Source organism: Prinia subflava, chromosome 16, assembly GCF_021018805.1.
Source record: "Prinia subflava isolate CZ2003 ecotype Zambia chromosome 16, Cam_Psub_1.2, whole genome shotgun sequence".
In the NCBI taxonomy this organism is placed as follows: Eukaryota; Metazoa; Chordata; class Aves; order Passeriformes; family Cisticolidae; genus Prinia; species Prinia subflava.
Genome location: NC_086262.1, coordinates 7155176 through 7182136, shown reverse-complemented (window position 1 = coordinate 7182136; position 26961 = coordinate 7155176). Strand labels below are relative to the sequence as shown.

The 26961-nt window shown below is 39.0% G+C and overlaps 1 protein-coding gene and 1 long non-coding RNA gene across 2 annotated transcripts in view; one reads left to right on the top strand and one right to left on the bottom strand.

Moving 5' to 3' along the window:
• The first annotated feature begins 10532 nt into the window (after positions 1–10532).
• Positions 10533–26961, top strand: part of LOC134559191 (collagen alpha-2(I) chain-like) — a 45032-nt gene continuing 28603 nt past the window's right edge. Inside the window, exon 1 of the mRNA XM_063413738.1 lies at positions 10533–10897. Coding sequence (XP_063269808.1) covers positions 10543–10897 — 355 coding nt within the window. The 5' untranslated portion in view covers positions 10533–10542. The remainder of the gene's footprint in view (positions 10898–26961) is intronic.
• LOC134559192 (uncharacterized) lies at positions 10883–26706 on the bottom strand. The gene is made up of 3 exons (XR_010082481.1): positions 26655–26706; positions 22333–22621; positions 10883–10994 (listed from the first exon to the last, which is right to left on the bottom strand). It is a non-coding gene; the product is annotated as an uncharacterized LOC134559192 (long non-coding RNA).

The following is a 26961-nucleotide window of genomic DNA, read 5'->3' as shown; positions in this document are numbered from 1 at the left end:
GTGGATAATCAATCACTCATAAAATCAAGCAGACTATAATGTAAACCATGTCAGTTCTTGATTCCAACCAGGACCTCTGAGACCATCCAGGAAACTGCTCAGGTCAAAACATGGCTACAGCAAGACACTGAAAAAATAAGCTTAAAAACCAAAACATCATCAACAAACACATATTTTTGGTGTTTATGAAGAACAGCACCTTCAATAACTTTTAACCAATGAAAACTAATTTCCTTTCTAGGCAGCAATGACTGCTGAAACTCTCCATCTCCTGAATCATTAAAATTCAAAGCAAGTGTGATAGAGCATTGGTAAAAGTCATTAGACAGTCGTAGGGAAGAGCTTGCAATCCTGGAATAACAATTAATTCAAATCAATACAGAAATTAGAAGGAAAGATTAGAAACGGCTGAAATTTACCCAGTGAGAACTAATTTATATTTTTAGCAAATGAATCTCGATAGACAATCAGTAAATCTTCAATTAAGAGTCAAGTTGAAGTTTTCCAACTTATTTTTAGAACACAGTGTTAATATACTGCCAATCTTCAGAAAGAAATATATGTAGTAAACCACTGTGAAAATTTGAAGCACAGTTCTAGATCTCCAAAAAAAAAAAAAAAAAAGGGAAATCTGGCAGAAGTAAATGAATGGACAAGATTAGATTATTTAAGAGGTCTGAGCAGTTTTTTTCCTAAAATATGCACAAGGTAGGCTGTACTGCCGTATTTAAGCCTCACAAAAGAATGAGTCATGATATGTTGGAGGGAATGCATTTGTTCTCAGAGTGGTCATGAGGAGATGGGGATGCAGGGCCCTCCTCTTGCTGCCCCAGCACTGCAGGTTTTGGTTACAGCTCAACACATATGGCCACAACGAGCCACTCCTCATCCTCTCAAACAGAAACAGCACACTGCAAAACTCAAAGCAAGAACTCAAACCAGTTTTCCCTCTGGATATCTACCAACAAATTCTCATTGTATATCACGGCTGACGTGCAAAGCTTTGCAACATTCGAGGTAATCATCTGAACTTTACCCTCAACAAATCATATAAATAACAACTCCCCGCTCATGTTGCAGTCCTCCTCTCCTGTTTTTTCCTTTTCATCTGACAACAGAGAATATGCTGATGCTTTTTTTTCTCTGTGAAAAAGGGCAATATAAAATGGAAAATGCACATGCACCCCAGCAGATGACAGCCTGCTATGACTGAATTATTTGAGGAAAGAGGTGTTAGAGTTCTTCTAAAAACATTTGAATATTGCTGATATTTTGAAAATGAGAAAGCCACCACTTTGAGCAATGATAACAAAACATTTCCTTATAATAATTTTGTTTTTACAGAGGATGACATTACCAAATAAATTTCTTGCCTTTCCACCCATCACATTTGCCTAAAGCATCATAACAGTGAATTAACAATCATCGTAGTATTATCTCTGGTGTGATGAAAGGTCAGTCCTGAAAGCACTCCTCTACTATGCCTGCTGCCTTCTGGAAACCGAATAAAACTCCCAAGGAAGTTGTCTTTCTTTCCATGTCTGAAGATGTGAGCAACCCCAATAGATCTGATAGTAAGGACAACTGGAATTTCTAAGAAAAAGAATGCTTGCAGACCCCCACCTCCTGCACATTTCATAACATGAACAGGACTTTTAAAGGATGAGTTACATCAGTAGTTACATCTGCAATGTTTAGATGAAGGCAATGCATTCAAGTGAGGCTCTTCAAATGACCCTTGAGAAGCCATTTGCTTCAAACAAATCCATTTGTGCCAATACTGACATGAAGATCTGCTGGCCAATTATTGTCTTATTGCCCTGAGTTCACTGAGACACCACACAGGAGGGATGAGTGCAGGAAAAGAGCTCTTCCCCTTCCCAGCACAGGACACAGCGAGATAGCAGGAGGCTGGCACAAATGAGATTACTTGGAGGCAAGAAATATTACATGAGATATTAAGAAGAAACACTTTCAGCACACTAACTTGTGAAACCATTATAAAAGAAACACCTTTAGACTGCTCATTCCTCACATTTTGGCCACTATGTCATGAGTCCCTCTGCAGGCCTTTGCCACTTATGTATAAGATCTGTTCCTTTCCAAATTTTCAAAGTCCCAGCCAGACCTTTCATGGTGTTTCCCTTTCAGGACCAGCTATGTTCAAGCACACTGACTGCTCCATTGCTGCTGCTTTTTCAGGCAGAGGTTTCCTGCTGTCACCTTGCAGCCCTTGCCTGATGATTGCTGAGCATGAGAGGAGAGAAAGCAGGGGAAATACAGCAGCATTCAAATTAACCCAGAGGCATCTCAGGGAAAATTTACCTGGAGATAAATAAAGGTAGGGATGAAGCAGAAGGGAAGAGATAAAGCCACAAAGACTATAGAAGGGTTGAAGAGGAGTAAAGAGAGAGAAAAAGTTATCTATGGCAGGTAGCACAGTGAAAGTTTAAATATCCTCCCCTTCTGAAAATGTTTCTGTGACTTGGAAATAAATCATCCAGTTCTACCACCCTAACAATGTTCACCATATCTGCAAAATAACATTGGGCCAGATAATAGCAAAATGTTTTTGCTTTCTTTTTAAACCAATTTCTTATTAATGATCTCTTCAAAGAACTTCAACTTCTTTTTTCATTCTTGAAACTCTCATTAAGCTTGGTGGACTGGTTTCTTGCACTGTAACCATGACAGCTAGACTACCTTTAAAAATGGAGAAACGCTGTCAGCGCATTAAGTCTCAAGCTACATTTGCTTCACAGTCAGAAATCTGAGAAATTAATAATCCTTCTCTAGCAAATTTTCTAGAAATGAGTGAAAAGTTGCACATATTCTTTGGTGTTAGTAACTCAGTGATGAGGACAGGAGATGACAATATCAGCATGGCATTTGTGTAATTGCTAAACACACAATGTGAGTGTTGTTAATGATCCTAGCACTTACTGAGTACTGAGAAATATAATATTAAATAATATTGTACTTCTATCCCTATATTTGAGTAACTTTTAATACAAATTCCCCTAGAAGTCCATTTTCAGCTTTCTGCAATGCCTGCATGTCTGAAGATTACAACATCTCAAGCACTGGGAAACAAAAGGTGCCCAAGACTATATTTGTCATTAGTGTTTCTTGATCTTACACTGTCAGGTGGTGTTTTTTTTGGTTTTTTTTTTGGTTTTGTGTGGTTTTTTAAAATTTATTTTTATTTTTATTTTTATTTTTATTTTTATTTTTATTTTTATTTTAAATTTTATTACTTTTCCTATAGTAAAATAGCTGCAGGAGTTTTTACCAAAGGCTGCATTGCTAACACATTTCCATCTCTTCTGCACTGCATTGTGCCTTGCAGTGGGAAATCTGAGCTACCTGGTGATGTGGTGTTACCAAGCAGCCCCAGCAGTGACCACAGGACCACAAGAGCCCACAAACAACCAGACTGCAAAACCCATGCTCTGACACCTTCATGAGCAAAAAACTCACTCGAGGTTAAAGTATGATGCTTTTCTGTCCAAACATTCTATTTGTAGAAAACTTTCAAGCCTTTGTTTTTACAGCCTTTCAGCTTTAAAAGCCTCAAACAAAAAGAGAAAGCTGCGAACAGCACTCTGCAAAAACCAGGGATAGCCTTGATTTCAAATACAACCTATGAGTTATGTAGAAAGACATCCATCAGTCACTGCCTGGTTTCTCATTGTACACTATTATTTATCAGTAGTTCTTCTGTAGCATCAACTTCATTATTTCACGTGGATTCACACTAAATAAAGACCTGCACAACAGACAACATTAGAAAAAAAAGAAAAAACCCCAATAAAATCTGTCAACAAAACAGATTTCTAAATGAATGGAGGGTTGGCAAAAAGTAGAAAGTATCAGGCACCATAAAACCAAACAACAAGATTATCAGCCCTGGTTAGACAAATTTAAGGTTGAAGATTATGACAATTAATAAAATTGTTTTGATTTTTTTTTTTACTTTTTTTTTTGTTACTTTGGGGTGAAATCTCAGAAATTACTTCAATATATCATAGATGTTGTGGTCCAGCTTTTAAAGTTATTAGAAATGCCTCTGCCTGAATTGAGGTGCAAATGAGACCATATGCCAAAGTCAATAGTATGGATTTTATTTGATACTACATATGAGAGAGAGAAAGAAAGAAATAGAAAAAAGGTGGGGGGACAGAAAGAGAGTGACAGAGACAGATTAAAGAACATATCACCCTCTGTGGATCCCAGTGATGCTCTCCAGCTGCTCTGCTGGTGGTGAGTTTGCCCCAGAAGCACAGAATCCGATGGGCTCCTGAGGCCAGGGGGGAATGCCCAGGTGCCCCCTGTGGGCTGGGGCTGCAGTCTGACAGGGTCTGTTGCAGCAGGGTCTGGCTCTGTTGCATCCCTTCGTGTCATGTGCAGTGCTGTGGCCTCAGGAATGGCTCTGGGGGTCTTTGATGGGTCCTGACACCCCCTCAGCTGCCCCACTCGTGGGTGTCCTGTGCATGTGGCCTGTGGGGTTGGGGTTCCACAGCTGGGGCAGTTTGTGTAAGGGAGGATGGGTGTTCACTGCCTCTGACCACAGGTTACACCACACACCTGAAACCTGCTCTTCCCTGCTCAGTTTGGGGGAGCCTGTAAACCTGGCCTCTGTGGGCTGTGGTCTCCCCCTCCCCAAACACAGACAGGGATGATTTCCTGCTGCATTTGGCTTTCTTGTGGATGCATTCCTTTTCATCAGCCTAGCTGTCTTCTCCCCAGAACTCAGGTGACTGAACAATTATGCCCCCTTTATCCTATCTAGGTGGCTTAATCTACAGTCCAAATCCAAAGTTCCAGGCAGGCATCCTCAAAGATGGGTGGGTTTCTGTGCTTTTAGCTTCTTTATGCAGTTTTTTCCACAATAGGCAAAACTCCATCATAACAATGTTTAAGGCATGAACCATGTCAGTCTCTGACAAGAGGTCACAGGAGAGAGGGAAGTGAGTGATTGCACGGGAAGATGTGTGAGATGTCTGAACATGAAAAGCTACAGAGTGCTCTTGTATTTCATGCAGAACTGAAATCTGAAGGAATGCTTCCAATGCAAGTTTTGAAAACTAAAGGGATTTAAAGAATTTTGGTGCTATCTACCTGTTCAAGCCCCTCTCAAATTCAATTAAGAAGATTTTCTAGCAGCTGTCTGCTTGGATTTCTGCCTTAGCTAACTGGAAACTGGTAGACTTGTGAAAGATAGCAAAAGGCAGCTTGGACAGGGTCACAGCCTCACCTGTGTGCTAACTGCAGCACAAGTCCTGCACTGAAATAATGATGAGAAGCCAGAGCAGATGTGAGTGAGCCATCCTGAGTGTGCTGGGAGCAGTACTTAATTCGAAGATAAGGAAAATGTATTAGTACAGGAAAAATAATGAGTTCATAAAATAGATCACGTCTGAAAGAAAAAAAAAATATTGGGGAGAACACCAAAGGTTACAGAAGGGGCAACTGCAATTCCCAATTTAACCATATCTAAGTTTAGGATTGTAAAAGCATTTTTGGAATTTCTTTACTTAAAATTAAAAACAAAAGGCTTCTGAGAAGTTCAAGATATTTTACTATTGCTGACGTGTGCTTTTTGTTTCTGCTCATACTTGGGTAACAATGAAACTATAACCCTGACTGCCATTGTTCAAACTGAAAATTCTTGACCTGAAAACAGACATTTTCTTCAATTATTTTCCCACTTTTTCACAAAGATACTTGCTTTGGTGTTTACTACCTGCACAGGTGCTTTGTAAAAACATGCAGCTCACTGCAGGACTTCTGGATGGGATTTCAGTTGTTGCTATTTGAGATATTCCTTTCCTGTTCTGCCATTTTAGAAAATGTGGGATCATGAGTTTATTGATGGCCATTCTCAAATAATCAAGGTAAACACAATAACAGAATTGGATTTTGTATTCTCATTTTTTTAAAAATGTGATGCCTGCAAATGTGTGAAAACCTCACAGCAAATTTTCTGCATGTCCCCAGGCACAAACCAAGCCAAGTGGCACTGAGAACTAAAGCAAAACTTGTGCCTTAAGTTTTTCTTCCTCTAGATTTTCTTCCTCTAGAAGATTGATCATTTGCACTATTCGTTATCCACTCTCCTTCTCTGAAAGCTCTAGATCAGGAGCAAAAAGAGGTTTAGGCTCCCTCCCTCTTGGCCACCACTCCAGGACTAAAGATGATGCAGAGAAAACAGGTTTGATTTCAGTCTCAGGTTTGCTTCATCTAAGACTGAGTTCAACAGCATGGAAACAAAGTGGGAACACAGGAAATCCCATTTGGTTCAGGTTCTGCTATTTATCCTTGTCTTCCCACAGACATTTGTCCAGGCACTTGGCAGAAAGTTGCACTTTTTTTTTAAGCAAAAGCATGTTCATACAAAGTTAATACACCCCTGTCAGAAATTCATTAAATATTTAAACAAGGGATGGAATTATTGATTTTGTTCACAAAATTACACAGATTAATAGGAATTATTAAAGTACAACATTTGACTCCTGTCACTGTAGAGTGCTGCTTCAGCAATCAGGATCTACAAAGTCAAGGAAACACTGAAGAGTCAGGGAACATAGTAATTATCAATTAACTAATGACCATTACTAACTATTATAAGTAGTCATTGCTCTTCTATTCCCAAAATGGTGGAGGAAGGGCTGGATCTATTAACACTGACAGTTAAATATGTATAATTTGCTAAGCTTTAAAGTATTTTGCTTTTTACTCTGCCATTGAAAATATTGACAATTCCATAATATTTTGTAAAGGGCTGGAATCTATTCTTAAAGCTTCTTAGGAGGACAGAAACTTGTCTTTGGTGTAGAACACTGATTAGCTGGGTGCTGACTACACGATGAAGAAAAATTGATAATGTTTTCAGAAACCTAAGATTTTCTAGTCATGATTCTAAGCCCCATTTTTTCCCCTTATTTTTGGATGGAATGGGAGTCTTCTGAAAATCACCTACTTGGTAACTTGTGTTGACCCAAGTAGTCATTTTCTGCGTTGCGTAATTATACTGGACTGTCAACACTACTCAGAGTTGGAAAGATTAATATCTTCCAGGGAGGTGCAAGTTTGAAATACAGATAATTTGTCAATTAAAAAAAATAAACTAAGAAATACATATTTAGAAAAGAAGAGCTGGGCCATTCCAGCATAGGATTGTAAAAGAAGCTTGAAGTGTGTCCAAAACCCTCTGAATGTCAATGATATTTGGGAATCTATATCCTTTCTGCATCCGTGGAAATTCCCAGCTTATTAAACATTGGCTACAAGTCAAAATGATCATGGTAAATTACATGTCTTTTGCTTTGATCTTTTGAGTCAATCCAAAGCCCAAAGTGAAGCCAATTATGTGGCTTGGAAACCTGCAACAAGGAAAAACAGAGGACATTTTATCCCTGCAAAGAGATTAGTAAAACCCTATGTAATTGGCTGTAACCAGAGAGAGGAAATGCAAAACCATAATATAAAGTATACAGACCAATGGCTTTGGTTAGAAAAACAGAAAAATAACCCTTGGATGTTCCCTATGGAAGCGTTGCAACTAGTAGGCTGTTTGAACTTAAAAGCAAAAACTACTAAGCAAAAACTCAGAGTAAACCAAAATCAACTTCCTGCAAGCTTGGTGCTGCCTGTGTTCTTTGGCTACACAATTTTAGCCCATTAACATAAGGTGAGGCTCAAGAATTTGCTGTCAGAATAAGAACAGGGAGAACCAAACCAGTGCCTCATTATCACACCCACGTAATTATCCACCAGCTTTTCCAAAGCACCTGTTTGCCCTCCTGTGCAAGTAACAGCACAGCTCTGCCCCGAGCTCTCCCAGTGCCCACAAGGGTGAAACACACTGCTTAAATCCTCACTAGCATTCAAGCTTGTCCCTTAGAAGAAATAAATCTAATATTTTTTTATGCCTCTACTCATTCTGCCTATAAACTATGTTAAAATGACAGAATTATAGGAAAAAAAATCTAATTTCTACCACTGTACTTCCTGAATTTTGCTTTTCACAATATTACAGAACTAAAAATGAATTAATATTGAACTAATAGCACTTTTTAAAGCCCATCATAGAACGAGACACTATCTAATAGAATCTTTAATTGCAGAGCATCAAAAAAAATAGTTCAGAAATAGATTAATAAATTGCAGACTAAGATTAGGATTTCATCTGCTTCAGATATTATTGGCTATATTTAAAATGCCAGACAACCCACAATAAAACCAAAGAAACTAATCAATGACAAAAAAAACCCCCAACCCCCAGCACCGTCTCAACCTCCTGCCTCCAAACCTAAGTTATGGACTTCCTTATTTCAGGATCTGTTGCATTAAAAAATTTGACGAGTGCTTCACCAATACAGTAGCTTCATTCAAATACACTTACCATGCTTAAAAATATTTTATGATTACCTAGAATTTACATCAGGGCTTAAGAATGCAAATGTTTTATTCATGTTGCTCTCAAGGTGTGTTCAGATAAATAACTGGTGTATTTGTAACCTCCCTTTACTTGGCTCAGACTTTTGGAAAGCTGTTTTTTAGGAAGCAGCTGTTTGAAGCCTGGGAACTGGCTGGGTGATGGCAGCACTGGGGGGGACTCGATGTTCCTGTACCTTGGGCACAGATCTCCAGCCACAGTTCAGGTACAGTCAGCCAGATACCTCAAGGCATGGATGTGTGTAGCCCTGGGAATACACAGAATCTTTGCTGTACCAGTCTGTAGGAAAAAAAGAGATCAGTCACACAAGGCAGGACTTCTGTGTCAGCCTGAACATTTTTTTGAAAGGAGGAGAGTTTCATAGCTTGTCTGTGGCCAGCCTGCCTGCTGAACCTTCTCTGGTTGTCTGTTCAGCATAGTTTGTATTTAAGCAGCACAAAACATCTTGTCAGCACAGAACTGACTGCACGGCTCAAGGGTGGCTGGTAACAGTGAAAACTCAGAGCAGGACTTTGGTGAAAGTTTCCTTGAAATACAGAATTCAGCCGAGGATGGATGAGCTCTCTGTAAAACTTAGCTGGTGAATTTTACCCCAGGCCAGAAAAACCTCATTAGTAAAGGTGATCAGCACTTGCAGGCAGTCACTGCTGTACATCCAGTCACTCTCTGATCACTGGGGCTTCTCACATTCCCACACTGGAAATGCATTTACATTCAGGCCTGGAATCAGATATCTAGATTAACTATGAAGCTATGTCACTTCACAGGCAGCACGTACATTTTCAACAATGCAAACAGAAGATTAATGAAGATGAGTGTTAGGGTGAATCTGGGCCCTGACCCAACAGCCAGTCTCTGTTTCTGTCACTGCTTTTTCACTCAGATCATTAAGCAGGGCAGGGGCCATCTCGTGAGTAGCATTTTCTAATCTAACATTTGGGGAGTTCTTCAAGACGACTGAACTTGAAGTATTAGCTCTAAACCCAATGATGAGAAGCCTTTAAATGGAAAGTTCACCAAGCAGTGCAAAAACCAGTGAATATTGCGGTTGCCTGAAAGAGTTCATACTCTGAAATTACATAAGCGATCTGAACTGAGTGAGAACCACAACCCTTGGGAGCAATTTCCAGCAGTGCTAATGAAAGCACAATGAGTTCTTTATATCCAGAAACTGTCAGTGTTTTCAATAGTATTTGGAGCACATCTTAATGCTGACTCACAGATGCCAAGAGTATTATATCACATCACCTTTCAGTGGTTCTGTTTACTCAGCTATAAAGTTCAGCATCTGGTTCCCTTTTGGGAATTTATTTATATAGAACACCTACTTATATTCTACAGACACAGAGATTAACTGTAAAGACACCAAGGGTGGATGACTAAGGACAGTATTAATGTGGATACATTCCTCTATATATACATAAGACCAGGGGAGAAAAGAGATACAGCCAGGTGGAATGGATTACTAAGCAACTGTTTCAAGTTATGATTTCTGGGAGCTAGAGTACTTCAGTTCTTAAATTATTCATGACAGGCAGAGTGTAGATATATCACTTACATCTTAAATCAGTTGGAAGTTTTTAAAGTAAACTTCCAAGTTTGTTGAATAGTTTTAATGAAGATGTGCTTGAAATACTCTAGTATTAGCACACACTTGAAAAGGTCTGGCAAGTGATCTAAAAAGAAAAGCAAAGCAGTGCTGTTATTTCTGATTCTCAAGAAAAAATCAATTTCACAAAACCACCTTTTTTAACAGACAATGTTACTCAACCACAAACCCCAAGGAGTAGGAAGCACTGTTTTGTTTTCCTCATATCTGTGTCTTGAAAAGTACAAAATGAGGCAAGTCTTGGTTCAGTTATTAAATTTGTAATCCTTTATTTTCCTATGCTCAAAACCTGTCCTTTCTGAGAATTTGTATTTGTCTTGGTTTGAAAGACAGATGTCTGCCAGGGAAGATGAGAACCTTCCTTGGAATGGAGAATATGACCACCTCCCTCCGAATTATTATTACTTTGGAATTAAGGAACTTTCAGGCAAAGACACAAGAAAAAGAATAACAGTACTTTATTAGTGTGTGTATGTATAACGAGGCAAACACCAACAACCAGCATCAGAACCCCAGCAGAGCGTCCTGCGGGCGGGGCAGCCTCTCCCCGCGGGCGCAGTTCCGGGCACGGCCGGCAGGGGCGCTGCTGGCTCCCGGCCGGGCAGGGCGGCTGCGATGGTTCCCCCGCGCCTGCAGGGGGCGCTGTGGCGGGGCTGGGCCCGGCTGCCCGTGGGCAATGGCGGGCGGGCAGGGAGGGAAAAGGGGCTTCCCTGGCAACCGCGCAGGGGCAGCCGCGCCCGGGCCCTCAGGACGGAGGGACGGCGGCAGCAGAACCTCGGAGCGGCGAGTGGGGAAGGCAGGGATGAGCAATGGCCGCAGAGCGGTTGGTAGGTGAGATGTTTCAAAAACTCCGCAGCTGTGGCTGGAACCGCTGGGGTGCAGGCAGAGACCGCAGGGTGTCCCAGCAGGGCAGGGGGTGCGGAGCTGCAGTGTAGAGAAAACTCAAAGCAGTGTCAGGAGAATGGCGGGGGACAGGGCAGCGGCAGCCCGGCCTCTCCACAGCAGCTGCCACACGCCGCCGGGAGATGCACCAGCTGGGAGGGGAGAGTGTCAGGGTCCTGGTCTTTTCCTCTGAGGAGCCTGAACAGATGGCAAGGGCTCTCTTTTGTGAGGTAGGTTGTTAATACAGTCCCAGTTCAGGGGCTGCTCCCCTGAGCAGAGGCTCACCCCGTGGCAGAAGAAGCAGGACTGGGCTGGGCTGCAGTGGTGGCAGCGAATTCCCTCCTCCAAGCAGCAGCTCCAAGCGGCCTCTGAAGCCGAGAGGGAGAGAGCCAGCAGCTGCCCCAGCCCCATCTTTTACCTGCCCAAATCTCTCAGTATCTCTTGAATCGCCCCAAATCAGGCCAAGAGACTCTCCAGAGAGAAAGTCTAAGAAGCGGGGATTTGCTTTATTCAGCAAGCTGGGTACTCAGGGGATATCTCCTCCTAACAGCACACACAGGCACACAGCAGATTATAATAGATGGTTGTACTTCATGCATATTCGTAGTTTTCCTTAGAAGAGGTGTGGTTATGCAAACTATTTCTTATTACTCATTACTATCATTGGCATAGGCGAGGTGCAGTGCACACTGGTGGTGGCACTGAGGAAGGCTCCTCATCCTCCTCGGTGGTCCCCTGATGAAGGCTGGACATCTTCATCTCCGTGCCCTTTTCACCCTTCTCCTCTAGGCATGCTCAGTCTCTTGTTAGCCATTTCAGTGATTTCCTCACTGTTTTTAGCAGACTCTGTCCTTAATTTCTGCAAGTTTTGTTCCTTATTCCTTGCCAAGTTCCATCTTGTATCTCTAGCTTGTGGCTTAATATTTGCTAGCTTCTATATTGCTTATATCATACCATATTCTTGCCCAAGTATGCCTAGACATAATTCTTTTAACCCTTACACTGCCCCTCTGAGAGACACCTCAGGTCAGAAAAGTGCAGCCAGATGCCCTCTGCTCCTGAGCTTGGCCACTTTTGTCCCTCTTGAGTACCCTGTTGTTATTGTTTCCAGCACCTTATGGGACAAAATTTCCTGAGGGAAAAACAACAACAACAACAAAACTATAAAAATAAAAGAGAATAATAAAAGAATAACAGGGATAAAAGAGGGAACATGATTAAGCTTTTAAATTAGCAAATCAGCATTTGCATGATGGTGTAATTCAAGGAAAGACTGAATTCTCTTAATGACTTGCAACTCCATGCTGTGCATAGGGAATAATCTGTAAATTTGAGAACAACTACATAGTAACGGAGATGAAAAAAGTTGGCTTTTGTTATCTCTATAGCCAAAAATGTAATGATAGACTTAATCTACCTTTTGATTAAGCCTGACCTTGAAGCCTGCCTTCTTAGGAGCACTGCAAGTCATTCTCTAGTAAGCTGAGATTGCAGTTAAAAATAATAGAGCAAAGTTTTGTTGCTTGTGTTACAAAATATTTACTCAAACAATTCAAATATTTGCTTAAAATATTAACTACATTGTGGCTATTTGTTACATCAACTAATTAGTCATCACATCACATTCACTTAATTACCAATTGTTCATTTTCAGCAGTTAAGTTTGAATTCATGATCAGAATTCTCATTAAACTGTCTTCCACATTAGACAGCACATTAAAAATTACACAGCAGGAGGAATGAGCCTGTCATGGGCTCACAGCAGACATGCTTTGGACACAGCTCTCCCTTTGCAGCACAGGGTGGGGAAATATGATTCAGAAACTCCGTAGTATAAAATATTTTATAGTTTCAAATAACTGCACATTTTCTATTGCGTTTGTAAACCTCCTAAATCTTAACCTGTACGAAACAATTCATCTGTCCCTGCAAACCAGGATTTTGAGGTCTATGGAGCAAGATGATAATATTTAAGCAGAAGATTTTAAAACAAGTGCAAGACATTGACAGGTGGTAAAATAAATAGTTATATATTGTTATAAAATTTCCAACAGATGGAAGGATTCCAGCTACTGTGGGTAGATGAGGTATTTTCTGATTCTTTTTGAATCTTTGAGAACTGTTCAGATAGAAACAAATACCAAAATAAAATCAGTTGTGATAAATTTCTAAGCCCAGTACAATTACTAAATCAAATAAAGATGGCATATTAGGATATGGATATAATTTAAATAAGTTTCTGTTTCAAGCAACACTCTGAAATTTAACTTTAAATGTACACTGATGAGACAGCAGTAACAGAAACCAAAACCATTTTTGTCGAGACAATGAATGTTTGCAGGAATTTTTGTTTATTGATTTCTCAACATCTTCTGCCTCACTTCAGGATGATGAAATTATTTCACCTTCTGATACCAACCCAGTTAGTCCCAAAGTAACTCTCAGGTGACAATCTCTGCCCTAATCCCCCTCTCTTTTTCAAGGAGATAAAACTGGAAAGAAAAAGTGTTTTGGCAAGGTGTTACTGAAGCAGCTTGAGGCAGTGGCGGCTGTTCAACAGAACACAGTCAAATTCATTTGCTCCCTGCCAAATATACAGGAAGAGTAAAGAAAGCAAACAGGACAGAACAAATTAGTAGATAGAAACAAACAGACCTACCCCAGTCCTCTAAACCATCTTTAGCTTCCCTTGGCAGTGTTTTGCAGATTAAATATAGGGGACTCAAGCAAGCAGGATAAGAAGCAACATCACTCTACTCATCATCATTGGTAGGGAAAGGGGAGCTACGAGCAAAGTTTTTATTTGGATATTCTCAGCACATGGACAAATCCATAGGAGAAATACTGAGTAGGCTAGAGTAAGTTTATTATCAATTATGAATCATTTAGTCGCTTGTTAGCATGTACACTTAAAGTATAACCCCTCCCAAAACATAAACTAAAAGAACTTAAAAATGTTAAATGTAATTACCTCCTCTATAAATTGCCCAAAGCTTAAAAAAAATCTAGTTTTGACTATAGTTGAAAATTGGCAGATTTTAAATTTAAATATCCAACATCAGTGGCGGACTAAAACTAATGCAGGAAGCAATTTAGGACAAACATAATGAACTACAGTTTCTAAAAAGAAAATTGATATCGAGGACCAAATTATTAAAAAGTTAATCCCATCTCAGAAGTCTAAATCCATGCAGCTTAAAGCTTCATATCTTTGATATACAGAAAGAACAACAATATTCTTGTAATAAAACTTGTTTTGGTATAAACCCTGACAGAACATTAAGCGTCGCCTCCAAGTTTAGCTCACTGCAGAATCTGTTATTTCATTGGGCATCCACAGAATATTATAGGAGGAAACCCCCAACACTATCACAGACATGAAAATACATCATATTTATGGAGTCCTCAGGGATCAGTTACAGTCAGACTGTAACTACCACCCCAAACCAAAACTGGGGTACTGCTGTGTCCACTACAGCCAGGGACTGAGTGTATTAACAACCCATGTACAAACTCTAGAGCATTACCAGGAATTTGATGTCAGAATAAAATTGAACTTCCCAGAGAAAGAAAAAGCCACACTACAGGTGAAAGAACAGGAACAGAAGCCAAGGATCTGAAATTTCAAAACAGAGCTTTGTTAAAGGCAGTTTAGTTTCAGATCCATTTGAATATAATATTTAATATAATTTGTAAGATTAAAAATTCTGAAAATATCAAATTGTCCTGGCTAAAGCCCAGCTCTGAATCTTCCTGCAATTTGGAAACTCTCTAAAGAGAAATTATAGATTCCTGCCTAATTTTTCTTTTTGATTTGAATGAGCTTTTATATACACAAAAGCCAGCATTTTTTTTTTTAATAACAGCAACTCTGATAACTACAAATACAGTCTTTTGTCAATAAGCCAATTTAAATCATTGCATAAATAAAGATTAATTGTTTGGTTTCATTTAACTTTGCACTTCCTGAAATTAACTGCCCTGCATCCTTCAAGGAGTTGATTGACATCAATTTTCACTGAAGGCTGCTGAGGAGAATTCATCATCTCTGTAACAGAGTTGCCAATGCTGTCAAACATCATTTCATTCTGCAAACATAGAAGAGCACAAAGAGTAACTTGGCCAGAGAAACAATTCTCCAAGACTCTCTGCAAATGTCTGGTTTGACAAGACACAATTTGTGCCTGAAGGAGCAGAGGGCAAACAAATTCCCATCCAATACTTTTAAAACAGCAGTTGAAGAAAGTAGAGTGTTACTTCACATTTTTATGAGGGAAAAAAAAAAAACAAAACCCAAACCCCAAACCCAACAAATGCACCTAGGAAAAAAAATCCAACTCCAAACCAAAAGTATCTTTCACAAACTAAGCAGAATAAAAGTAAATAATCCACTGACTTCTGGATTTGCCTATGTTACTGGTTTTCCCCCTGTAATGGATAATTGATGGCAGCAAAGGCAGCTCTCATCTTTCTAAAACCATTTCCATTCAACTATCTCCATTCCATCGAAAAAATTGCACTATTATAGATCAATCAAAGAAACATATTGTGCTAAAATCTGGACAGAAAGCAGTTTCTAGCATTAAGATACAATTTCTATGTGCTGTGAGTTTCTTTGCAGAAACAGCTCATGTAGAGCTTAAAAAATTCTTCTGACATTCTCTGCTATGTTAACAAACATTAATCCTCATTTTAGAGGAAGCTGAAAAGTGAACAAATGACTTGTTCAAGTAAAGCAAAGTTTTGGAAAGAGTCCAACAGACCAGGTTCTTGTCTCCTCTTGCAGTAATGACCTCTTTGGAGACTTGTCAAGTGTAAGAAAAAAATTCTTCATAGCTCTGAAAACATGGACCTTATCAGAGATTAAGTGAAAAGAAGTGTGTGGGAGAATCACAGCTGAAATGAAAGTCAGCAAGAACAGGCTAGGGGCATAGTCCTGGGCAGAATAAATTTACAGTTTCGTATGTGGATGGATGATAATGTGTGTCCTATGCACATGGCTCCTGAATCAGTGGTGTTTGAAAAGCAGTAACCATGTTTTATGTGTGTGGGATTCTACAATCAGGGGAGATACTCCCTGAAAGAAAACACAGTCTAGTGAAAATATGAGATTTGAAACACCTGGATTCTAAATTTTTGGAGTGGGTTTCAGCATCAAGATGTGATTTTAAGCATGATATTATTTGGAAGGATGTCCCTGAAAGGAGCACAACTCACTGGTTTTGCCTTTTCTTTCAAGTCCCAGCTCAATTACATGGCAATGAATGTCTTAGCCTGGGAATTTGAAAGGATGAACTTCAGAGATTTTCAACTCCACTCCATTAAGAAAGAAAAATGTTATTACCAAATATACTTGTTTTTAAATGCTTTCAAAGTAATACTCAAAAATTACCTCTGAAAAAGTAGAGTTCACACTGACTACCTGAAATTGGTATGTCAACACTCTCAAATCACCTGTCACTTTTGCAGCTAATCACTAGGGTTAATAAGGGCAAAGAAGAATAATAACTTTTGCTTTTAGACCCACACATTTAAAACTCCGGAATCTACAGATGTTGTATTACAAGGTTCAGAAAATCATTAGAGTATGTTTGTCTTTCAACACTTCTCAGTTACTTGTTTTCCTGATTTTATAATTGCTTAAAATCAAACAAATAACATCTATAAAATCCATCCTTGAGATAAGCAGGGGTCAGTGATTCAGGTCAGGTCAGACACAAGATGATTGTTGCATGTGTTCATTTTCTCAGTCTTACAGGTTGGGGGTACTGAAAGGGTCAAACAATCATGAAAACCACAGTGAGGCTCCCTCCCTAAGAGCTCAGGAAACAGAGGCTGCACACACACTGGAATAGGTTCTGTCTGTCACTGCTTGCTGCTAAGTCCTTACATTTTCCTTCAGACTTTGTCACTCCTGTTCCCACGCAGCGTATGCAAACAGAAAACCAAATTCCTGTTTGGCTGTGCCTTCATCTATAATGGAAACAAATTGGATGTCTCTCAGAGCAGCAAGTTGTTGACAACAAAGCTTTCACAGTCAGAGACATGACTGCTCAGTAACAAACATATTGATATAAATGTAGGCACCAAGGCAGGTTAGAAGGAGAAATCATTCACCCCTGAAATAACACTTCAGATAAACACTAAAAACTACCCTAAAGAAATAGAAATAGTCAAAGAAGCTTTCTATATTTAAATAATATGCAAGTGCTTCAAAGTCTCGTGAAGTCTCACGCAGATTAAACCCAGTGACTATCAATCAATTTATGATATGCAGCAATTACTTAGATAATAAGAGGGTGAGCAAAAGGACCAATTTGAAACTGTCATTTAAAACTCAAGCACTCTTTTCCAAGGCAGATAGTGAAGGTGAAATGCTGCTCTCTAGAAATCTCTTTAAGGTCAAATTATTTTGTCCAAATTAACCCCAAGAGTCCATTTCACTGGCATTGCACCAGAACTGAATGCAACTACAGGGTCCAATGAAGCAAATAGAATTATATCAACCTGACTTAAGCAGGCATTATAGGAAAGCTGCACACTGTTTATACACAGAATGGAGAACTTTATCTTCATGTAGGTCTGTGGATATATTTGTTGTTATAACAGATATTTTGGTGTTGTTTTTTGTTTATTTTTCTTGTTTATTTTTTCCAAAAGTTTTAAAAAAATCAATTACAGCCAAAGTCATCTAAGAGCACAAAACTCTCATGTGAAGCAAACCTGGAGGAGTTTATTCCTCTAAAGCTGCTATGCCATATTCTGTTACTTTTCAAAGAGCTTTAAGTCAGAAATCATTCCACTGAGCCTTTAAGGAATTCCTTGGCTTTAAGGAATTTAGCAGAATGTTATATAGCTTAGAGGCTGAAACTGTAATATTTCACAGATAATTGTATTCTTACCATACAGTTCTATCCAAAAAGCTTAAGAAACATAAAAATGCATTATTCTCTAAAAATTGACAGATATTTCGAGTGATTTCTATAAAGTTGTATAGAATACTCAATGCAGAGTTTGTGCTAATGGCAGGGAATAGAAAGTTTGGCACTGTTAGCCACTATGAAATAAACCCATCACAATTCCTGAATAAATCTGAATGAGCAGAACACTTTCACACTGGACTGGGGCTTTGCATCATGTGGCCATAGCATTTTTGATTCAGGGTGGAAGGTCCCCAAACCTTAATTTTATATTGTCTAACCACAGCCATGTTTTGGTTTTTGCCTTGCACATTTGTTTATGTGTTTTTCCTTAAATGAGTTTTAATCACCTGATTTTTGATCTATTGAAAAAGTCTATCATATCTTGGTTTTCTGGCCTTAGCCAAGTAGACAACAACAGTAATTATTTTCTGTATAATCCTTTATTTTTCATCATAACCATCAGAAAGGGGAATTGAAATTTGAACAAAATAGTCTTAATTAGCCACATGTTTAAGAGAAGTTCTCAGTAAACCAACTGGCACCAAAGTTTACGCTTCAGAAGATAAAGGAATTTTGTGTCTTAGATGTAATAGATAACTCTTACTCAGGTTCCCCAACAGTGCTCAGAAATCTTCTCCTCTATCACCAACAAAAGGTGCTGATCACCTGCAGTATATTTTAAATACAATATAATTTAAAATTCTGAAAATGTAGCTTTAAATATCCTGGAACCAGTTTTCAGGAAAGGGAAATACTGATAAATGATATATATTCTTGGTACAGATGAAAGAAATAATTGCTACAGTGTGTTTCAGAGACTCTGGCTGCTACTTGAGCACACTGCCCAGACTGCTGGGACAGCTCAGAGAAACATACTGTACTTTCCTACTTAGGCATTTTAACAAAGCTCTCCTCTGCACTGCTGGGTAAACACCAGGGCTCAGAGCTTTTCTTTGTTAAGTCATGAAGTAACATTTCTCAGTTGCAATCATGAAATACATGTTTGTCCTACACCAAAACCTCCTTGCAAACACAGGCAAGTGTTTGGGTGTGTGTGTGTATACAGCATTCATGGACATCTGCACATTCAGCTGAATATCAGAAACTCTTGAGCATTTCTAAACCAGATGAGCTTTGAAGAAGCAAGTTTACCTATGAAAATTACACCAATGTTGAATTCTCATTTCAGCATCAAACAGGGACTGATCCCTGCCCCCCTCAATATTTTAAATGCTAGATTACAGAACCTATAAACTGTAATATGTGTGATCTGTATTATCATTCTTCTCTCTGCTATACCTTTGTGCATAAGCTTAGTGTTTTTATTAGAAAACCAGCTTCTTGCTACAAAAGCTAAACAAAAAATGACTCTGGCCATTTCTTATTCCTGTCAGCCCAATATCTTTGCCCCAACAAATTTCCATTAATATCTTTCATGATTTCTCAACAGTAATACTAGAGAAAAATTATTGACATGTAGCTTGTTGTGTAACAGGTGCTGTTACACAATGAATGAAAAGAGACCATTTGAGAATAGACTAAATTATACTTCTGTTGCCTTTGTTTAATTGGAATTTATTAATTCCAACTCCAGTCTGCAGTAAGAAGCCAAAGTGAAATGTGGGCAGTGGATGTCACTACTAACAGGAAATGATTTTTGTTATCGGAATTGCTTCAGGGAATTTGTAACTGCTTAGAGGCTTAGAAGCCATCTATAGAATATGCTTTCTTAACCATTCTGCAGGTTACAATTTATGTATCTGCAATGTGAAAATCAAGCTTCTAATCTATGAATAGTGAGCCAACTGCTTCTGCTTCTTACCTGTTAGGATTTTCATCTTACATACTTGAAATGCTAAAGGCAAGCAAGTGTGTCAGAGGTAACCAGCAGAATTGGGGATCTTCATTCCTTGGCCTTAAGCTGGCTTTAAGGTAAAGATTTTTTTCTTAATCCATTCAGTCAATTCCAGTTGAATGCAAAAGGGCAGAGTTAAAACCAGTAAGCTGAAAGCTAGATATGTCCTGAAACCCATATGAATGTACTCTGGGTGACAAAACCGGAATTTCAACACCCCATCAGAAAAAACCCCAAAAAACAGCAACAAACCAACTTAAGCACTTCCCATTTAATCCTCACTTTATGAAGAAATCTAAAGAATGCTTGTCCAAAATCAGTTCTAGGTGCTAACCAGCTAGACAGTATTTAATGCAAGATATGCAGACTCACCTTTGAGATAACTGCTAACATAACAGAAATGGATGATAAAACAGATGTTTTGCTGGCACAAAGAGGGAGAATTACTACACATTTTTCTTAAGTACTTCTATGCATAGGGAACAATCCTGTCATAACTGTTAAAGACGTCAAGCTCTGGTTACTTGAACAGGGCTAAAGTGATTACAGCACACACTTTGGTCTGAGGCCAGCACCTAGTGCAGGCTGGACAGCTGCACATGCTGGGTGCCTCAGGTGTCACCCCCATAAAATGTGGGAATTGTTCATCTGCTCCATGGGGAATTCCATGAGCATGATGGCCTTCCAAACAGTCAGTTTTTATGCATGCACTAAAGGGGCAAAGGGAAATTTCCATCATTTCCAGGGTTGCCTGAAATCAAAAAGATGGAGAATCAAAGTCTTTGCTTTTTTTCTTTTTTTCTTCCTGCATTAGTGAAAATGGAAAGCATTTAGGTATGTGGGTAACAGTGGGATCCATGAACCCTTCTCATGATTTTCAAAACATGGTAAGGATCAGATCAATGAAAAATGAGATCAAGAAAAAGTGAACTTAAGAGAAACAACTGTCACCCTAGGAGAGAACACATAGCATTTTTTGTCTTAATTTCCCTGACCGTTAATATTCTTGAAAACTTTCTCAGATATTGTTGGACAACCATAGAATCTGGGAGCACCTCAGCCCAAGGAGTGTATTTTGACATTTGCAAAGTGACTAGAGACTGATGTGCTGCATTTCTGCACACACCTGAGCAGCAGAGATCCTGCATTCCCGTGGCACAGCACTGTGCCAGGCACACACACACAGGGCTGTGCTAACCCCTGCTTTACTCCAGGCACTCACACACACAGCACACCCACCCTGGCACACGTGGTCACCGCAGCAGATTTGGTGGGCTCTGGTTTGCAGCTCCCAGGAAAATCCCAAAATACATTTAGCATTTACAGAGGTGGCCTTTGCCTGCTGACAGCCACCCAGCCTGGAGCAGCCCAGGTGCTGGAAACCAGCAGTTCATAGCACAACATGTGACAGCAGCCACCCTACATCAGCCTGGGAAGGATTTTGGGACAGTGGAATCCTCACAGCTCTAGGGTTTCACTGTGTTTAAACACTTCAAGGCAAGAAAACAGCAAGCAGGGTTTGAGCTGCTTCTTTAAAGTAGTAAGTGGTTTAAAACTGGGATATAGACAGGTTGAAAAAGTTGGAAGCCTAAAATAATGCAGGAAAACTTGGAATACAGAGGCTTATATTTAACACAAAAATATGACTGCATAGGAAAGTGTTTTTATATTATTTCCTTTTTTAGAGAGCAGTATTGTTCCAGAGAATATATTTCTGGGAAACTGATTGAATACCTATTCCTATGCATTAAATAATAACATTCATAAAAAATAACTTGGTGCTTTTCCTACAAACAATGGCAGGCTTCTTGACACTGTTAAAAAGATTCACAGTATTAACCTACCGAAGTATTCACTTGGATTTGAAAGTAATGACTAAGGTCTTCCTCAAGGCTTCTTATTTTATGACGTCAGTCCAAGTACTTACATGTCCAGGGAGGAAGTGTTAGCAATATTTTAATTTAAAAAATCCCAAACAATATATATACCACTGCAGCCTATTTTAAATTTTGATTTTAAAGTTCTCTCTTTGTGAACTAAGTCAAATCCTCATGTGACATTAATTTCATTGGAGGAGGGACACCATCACTATTTCTGACCTGTCAAAAATTTTAAAGCAATATGTAATATTTACCTTAAAATAAAATTTAAAAAAAAATTCCTTTTCTAAAAAAATATGTTTATACTTGTTCCATAAAACTTTACTCTTAAAAAGATGGTGAAATATCTGTCCCTGTAGAAAGAGGCATGCTGCTGTGACACACTATCTTGTTTGCCTTTCATCACTGAGAACATTAGTGCAGCTCCTGCTGGGATAAAGATTTATAGTTTTTTAGATTTTTGAAAACAGTTCATTAGGGAGCTGCACCAAGTTTCAATAAAAGGAAGCCCAGAACATTTAGGAAAATGTGAAATAAAGCTCGATTTTCAACTCTTCAGTTCCAGCTGGAGGAGCTCGAAAGAAGACAACAACTGAGAACCCTGAAAAGAAAGGAAGCCATGGACATGGAAAAATCCACGTATTTTATAGTCCCAGATTTGGCACTTCCACAGTTAAATACCAGGACAAACAGAAATAAGATTATCAAAAGTAATTTCTTACCTCCTTGGAGCATGCACTTGGGAAGAAAAGATCCTGTTTGAAGGGAAAGCTGGATCCACAATTAGCAAGGGCTGGCAAACTTGGTTCAGTCACAAGTTATTTCTGCTTTATTTAATTTGTTAGAATGAGAAAGCAAAGTGGAACTTTGTGGAGAGCTTCCTTAGCTGTTAAGATACAAGAAAAAGAGAATTTTTTTCCCCTGAGAGGCTCAGGAGAAACAGTTGAGCTAAAGATGAAGCTTAGGATACTTTCCAAATTTTCCTCTTGTGTGTAAAGTGGTGTGTTGTGTCTAGGAAGGAAGAAAGGAGGAGTTGAGAAGTTTGATATCTTTCACCTCTTTTATATCTATTAGCTATCAAGCAAAGCAAAAGATGCTAAACAGACTAAAGTCCTTATTTATCACCATAAACAAATCCTAACCTGGAATTCCCCGTTCCCCTGCAGACACGCTCAGATGATGCTTTGCAGTTCCTTCTCTCTGGTTCTTGGCCCAGAGCACTGAGATGAGAGGGGAGGTTATGAACTGAGTGGCCCCTGAAGCCCTGCAGAAGCACTGGCTGTGCTCTCCCATGGGAATACGTGCCAGAGAAGGATCTGAGAGCGTGGGGCTTCAGCAGGAATGTCACACTGAGAAGAGCTTGCTTTCTTTCTTTCTTTCTTTCTTTTCTTTTTATTTTTTTTTTTAATGATATTACACTGGAGTTTTCTATCCAAAGCTGGTGGGTGGAAGCAAATACCTTGGGGACTGTTGGCCTCCCCACATTAACTTGTTAATATCTGCTCAGAGTCCTGAGGAATTTAATTGTTAATGATAGGGGCCAGTTAATACTATAATAACCAAATAAGCTTCTGCTCCCTGACATTAACTAGGCTGAACTATATTGACAATATTGTATTTAAAGAAGAAAAAATCCAACAGATACAGTGTGAAAAGCTGAACAAACCTCTCCCACTTTGGTTTTTTTTTTCCCCAAATAAGAACCATAGAACTACAGAGTATCCTGAAGTGACCCACAGGGATCATCAAAGTCCAACTTTTAACCCTGTACTGGACACTCCCAAGAATCGCAGTATGTGCCTTAGAACAATGTCCAAACACTTCTTGAAGAAGGCAGAGTTAGTGTGGGGAACACCCCCCTGCAAAAAAATACAAACCGAACCAAAAAAAAAATCAACAACCAAACAAAAATAAACAAAAAGTGCCCCACACTCCCCAAAAAACCTCCAAAAACAAGCTGCCTCATCCTCCCAAAAAATCCTGGAGACATTCTATTCTATTATTAGATTGCTTGAGGGAAATGAAAAAGTGAGGACTCTGAAGGAAATTTGGCTCTGAAACACTGGTGAAGTCTGGAAGACAAGCAGATTTTTAAAAACCAACAGTCTATCCTAAAGTCTCCTGTCATATAAATATCTCCAAATTAGTGAGTTTCTATAGAAACTTGAAAGTTCCATCATTTTAAGTTGGTAGGTTGTAAAGTCATCCTTACTGTAGACTATTCAGTTTGATTTTCAAAAGCCAGAAGAAATGATTTTGCTTTACTAATCAAACAAGAATTCTTTACTGTGGTCTCCATCAAAGATCAATGAATGTGCTCACATAAACCCTGGCTGAGTTCTGAAGTCTTGTGTGAATGATTTGGATGTGAATAGAGCTGCCTGCCTGGATCAGGCAATGCAGTTAATCAGATCCGCACACTGAATACTCTGCTATTTGTACTGTGCACAAGAAAGAAAATCCTTTGTGGCAGAGACTGAATTTGCACAGTTTTAGCTTCTGCTGATTTCTATAAAAGGCATTTACTGACTATACATAGCTTTAAAAGAGAGTATAGTTGTCACACCCATTGGTCTATAATAGCCAAGCAGTTTGAGAATCGATGGAACACCAGCAGAGGACTAGAGAGCAACTCTTTGTCTGTTTTTTGGGGGAATATTTTCACAGTACTGTGACAAAAAGGACCTTTCAGAACAGTAAGACAGCCGCAGCTCTTTGCATATGCATCAGGATGGATGATTTCAGCAGGCATTAAATTTTCTAGAAATGCAGATGCATGGCCAAACCTGTAGCACAAATATATAATTACATTTCTATTCCTTTTCCTTTGTTCTGCCAGATCCAGGCCACTGAGCCATTTAATAAACCAGGTAAAATAAAGATGAATAATTACTGAGGCTATTTTGAAGAAATGCAATATGGTATCTTTCTGAAAGCTGTGGCCTATGAGAATGATTTCAAGATAATTGCTCATGACTGTTGTCATTTACTGCAGCCTTAGTGAACACACTTGTTTTGCTGCTCCAGGAGCATTCAGGAGACAAAACCCCACAAACTTTTTCATAGCAAGATAAGCAGGGACTAGCATTTCCGGGATTTGTTTCCTACAGTATCAAAAAATTAATGTTTCTTGCTGATGCCTACCAGCTTCTGTTTGCAACTTCATAATTTATCTACAAACAGCAGTTGATAAAGTCTCCTAGCAACTCTGCCAAGAAGGGAAACTACTTCTTCCATCACATAGGAAAACACAGTGATCTTTGCCCTTGAATATATCTGCAAACACACAATTTTTACAGAGGAAATCGTTAAAATATCAAATGAAAGTCCAAATAAAGCTGTAACAGAAGAAAATTTTTCAGTTAATTTTTTCACTAGGATATAATGATTAATTAGAAAAAAAATTAGAAAAACAGGTTAAGGGGGACAAATTGGTTTGGGTGTGAGGTTTTGTCCCCTTCTTTTTTCTTTCTGCATTCTTATCATTTTGAGCATAGTTGGAAAGTACCTTAGCTTTAATTGTTCCTTGAAAAAAGTACCTTAAGCTGAGCAGTGACAGTGAGTTTGAAGACCATCAATTCTTCTAGCCCATACAATATATACTTTGCAAATCTGTTATATAAGTATTAATCTACTAAACTGCAGTTGGAATGCCACTTTAGCTCCTGTTAGAATTACCAGCAATACAGGGAAGGTGGTCCAGCAGGCAGGTCTGTGATCTGAGAACAACACAGGTGGGATACAGCCTCACATCATTTATAAACAACATCAAACTGCTAATTCTAAGTCTCAAGGTATGACTATGACTCTTGTTCAAGTTAGGAACCTACCAGAGTTAATCACTTAATAAATAAAGTAGTTTGAATAAATTCCCATCTTTAATATGTGTATTTATGTCACCAGTCCTGAGTGAGGTGTAAGCTAAAGAGTGAAACTTTCTCTGTCATCTGCAGGTAGTTATCTAAAGACAATCAAAACAGTGTTGGACATTACCTTGCTACAGGACTTCAGCCTGAGTGCTTGGCTGGAATAGGACATAAATCCAAAAAGCCCTGGTTAACCCTCTGATTTGTCTTGTCTGAGTGCCATCAGCCCCACTTCGTAGCATTTACACTGCACTCTAGCATAAGTTAAAGATTAAAACATCTGATGCTAATTTTAGTCCCACTTCTGACTTTCTGGAGTTTTGTAGGACTCAGTCAGAACACTGATGCTATTCCAGGGCAGAATTCAGCCATGCCATGTTTTACAGAGAGGAAAATACTTCATGCAGAAGTTCTCTGTTCACTTGGTGAGTGGTAAAGCTATTTAACAAAAGTTAAATTACATCTGTCTCACAAACCATGAATTTTTCTTAGGCTACATAGAACAAAAACACCATTACAGCTCCAATACAAATGGCAGAGAAAAGTGTGAGATGTCCTAACCCCACACTGGCAAGTATCTACCCACACATCATCACTCTCAAAGCAGCTGTTTTCAATAACACGAGCTATGCTTTATGAAAGTGGATGTTTAGGAACAAAAGTACAAAGCAATACTTGCTGAAAACCTGTTCTATTATTTTTGACAAAGGGAGAGAATATTTTCTTGTCTCCCTCTCAACACTTTTCCCCCTCTGTTCTCTTTACAGAGCAGGGAAGGATATAATGTCAATTCTAAAGTTTAAACCAGTGAGACTAAAGCCATGGTGATGCTTCTTTAATTAAAGCATTTCTCACAAGAGCCTTGAGGTGCAGAAGAAAAAATAACAAGGTGCAGGGATTGAATTTTATGCAAGTTCTTCATTGAATTGCAGACATATACAATCTGATTTAAATCAGTGAAGGAAGGGAGCTTGAGGAACCAGTCAGGCTCCACTCCTGCATGTTAATGAATACCCTGTAGAGCAGTCTGATATCCAAGAGAAGACTACCAAAATTATATTGCTTTTATTATTTAGAAACATTCCATGACACAATGTAATGCAATATCAGCTCAGCAGAACAGCTAATGCCTTGGGAAGTAGAATAGTTATATCACAAATATCTCAGCAAGTACTTACATAAGCAAGAAGCACAAGACTGTTTCTGTGAGCCTTTCAGACAGCAAGTCTGTATTTCCTTCTGAGATATTGGCTCTGGCAAAAGGTACAGGAAAAGGCCAGCACAGTCCATGACCTGGGCACTTTTCCCTGTAGTTAGAACCAGGTATTGGCATGGTATTACTAAAACACTCAGCTTTTAAAGACAGAAGCAAACTTAACAGGATTCTGTAACTTTTGTATTAACTCTGTTGGTTATATCAGAGGTTTTTTCCAAAGGCTATCTGAACAACAGGTATTAAAAATAACTACTGGGAGAATGCTATTT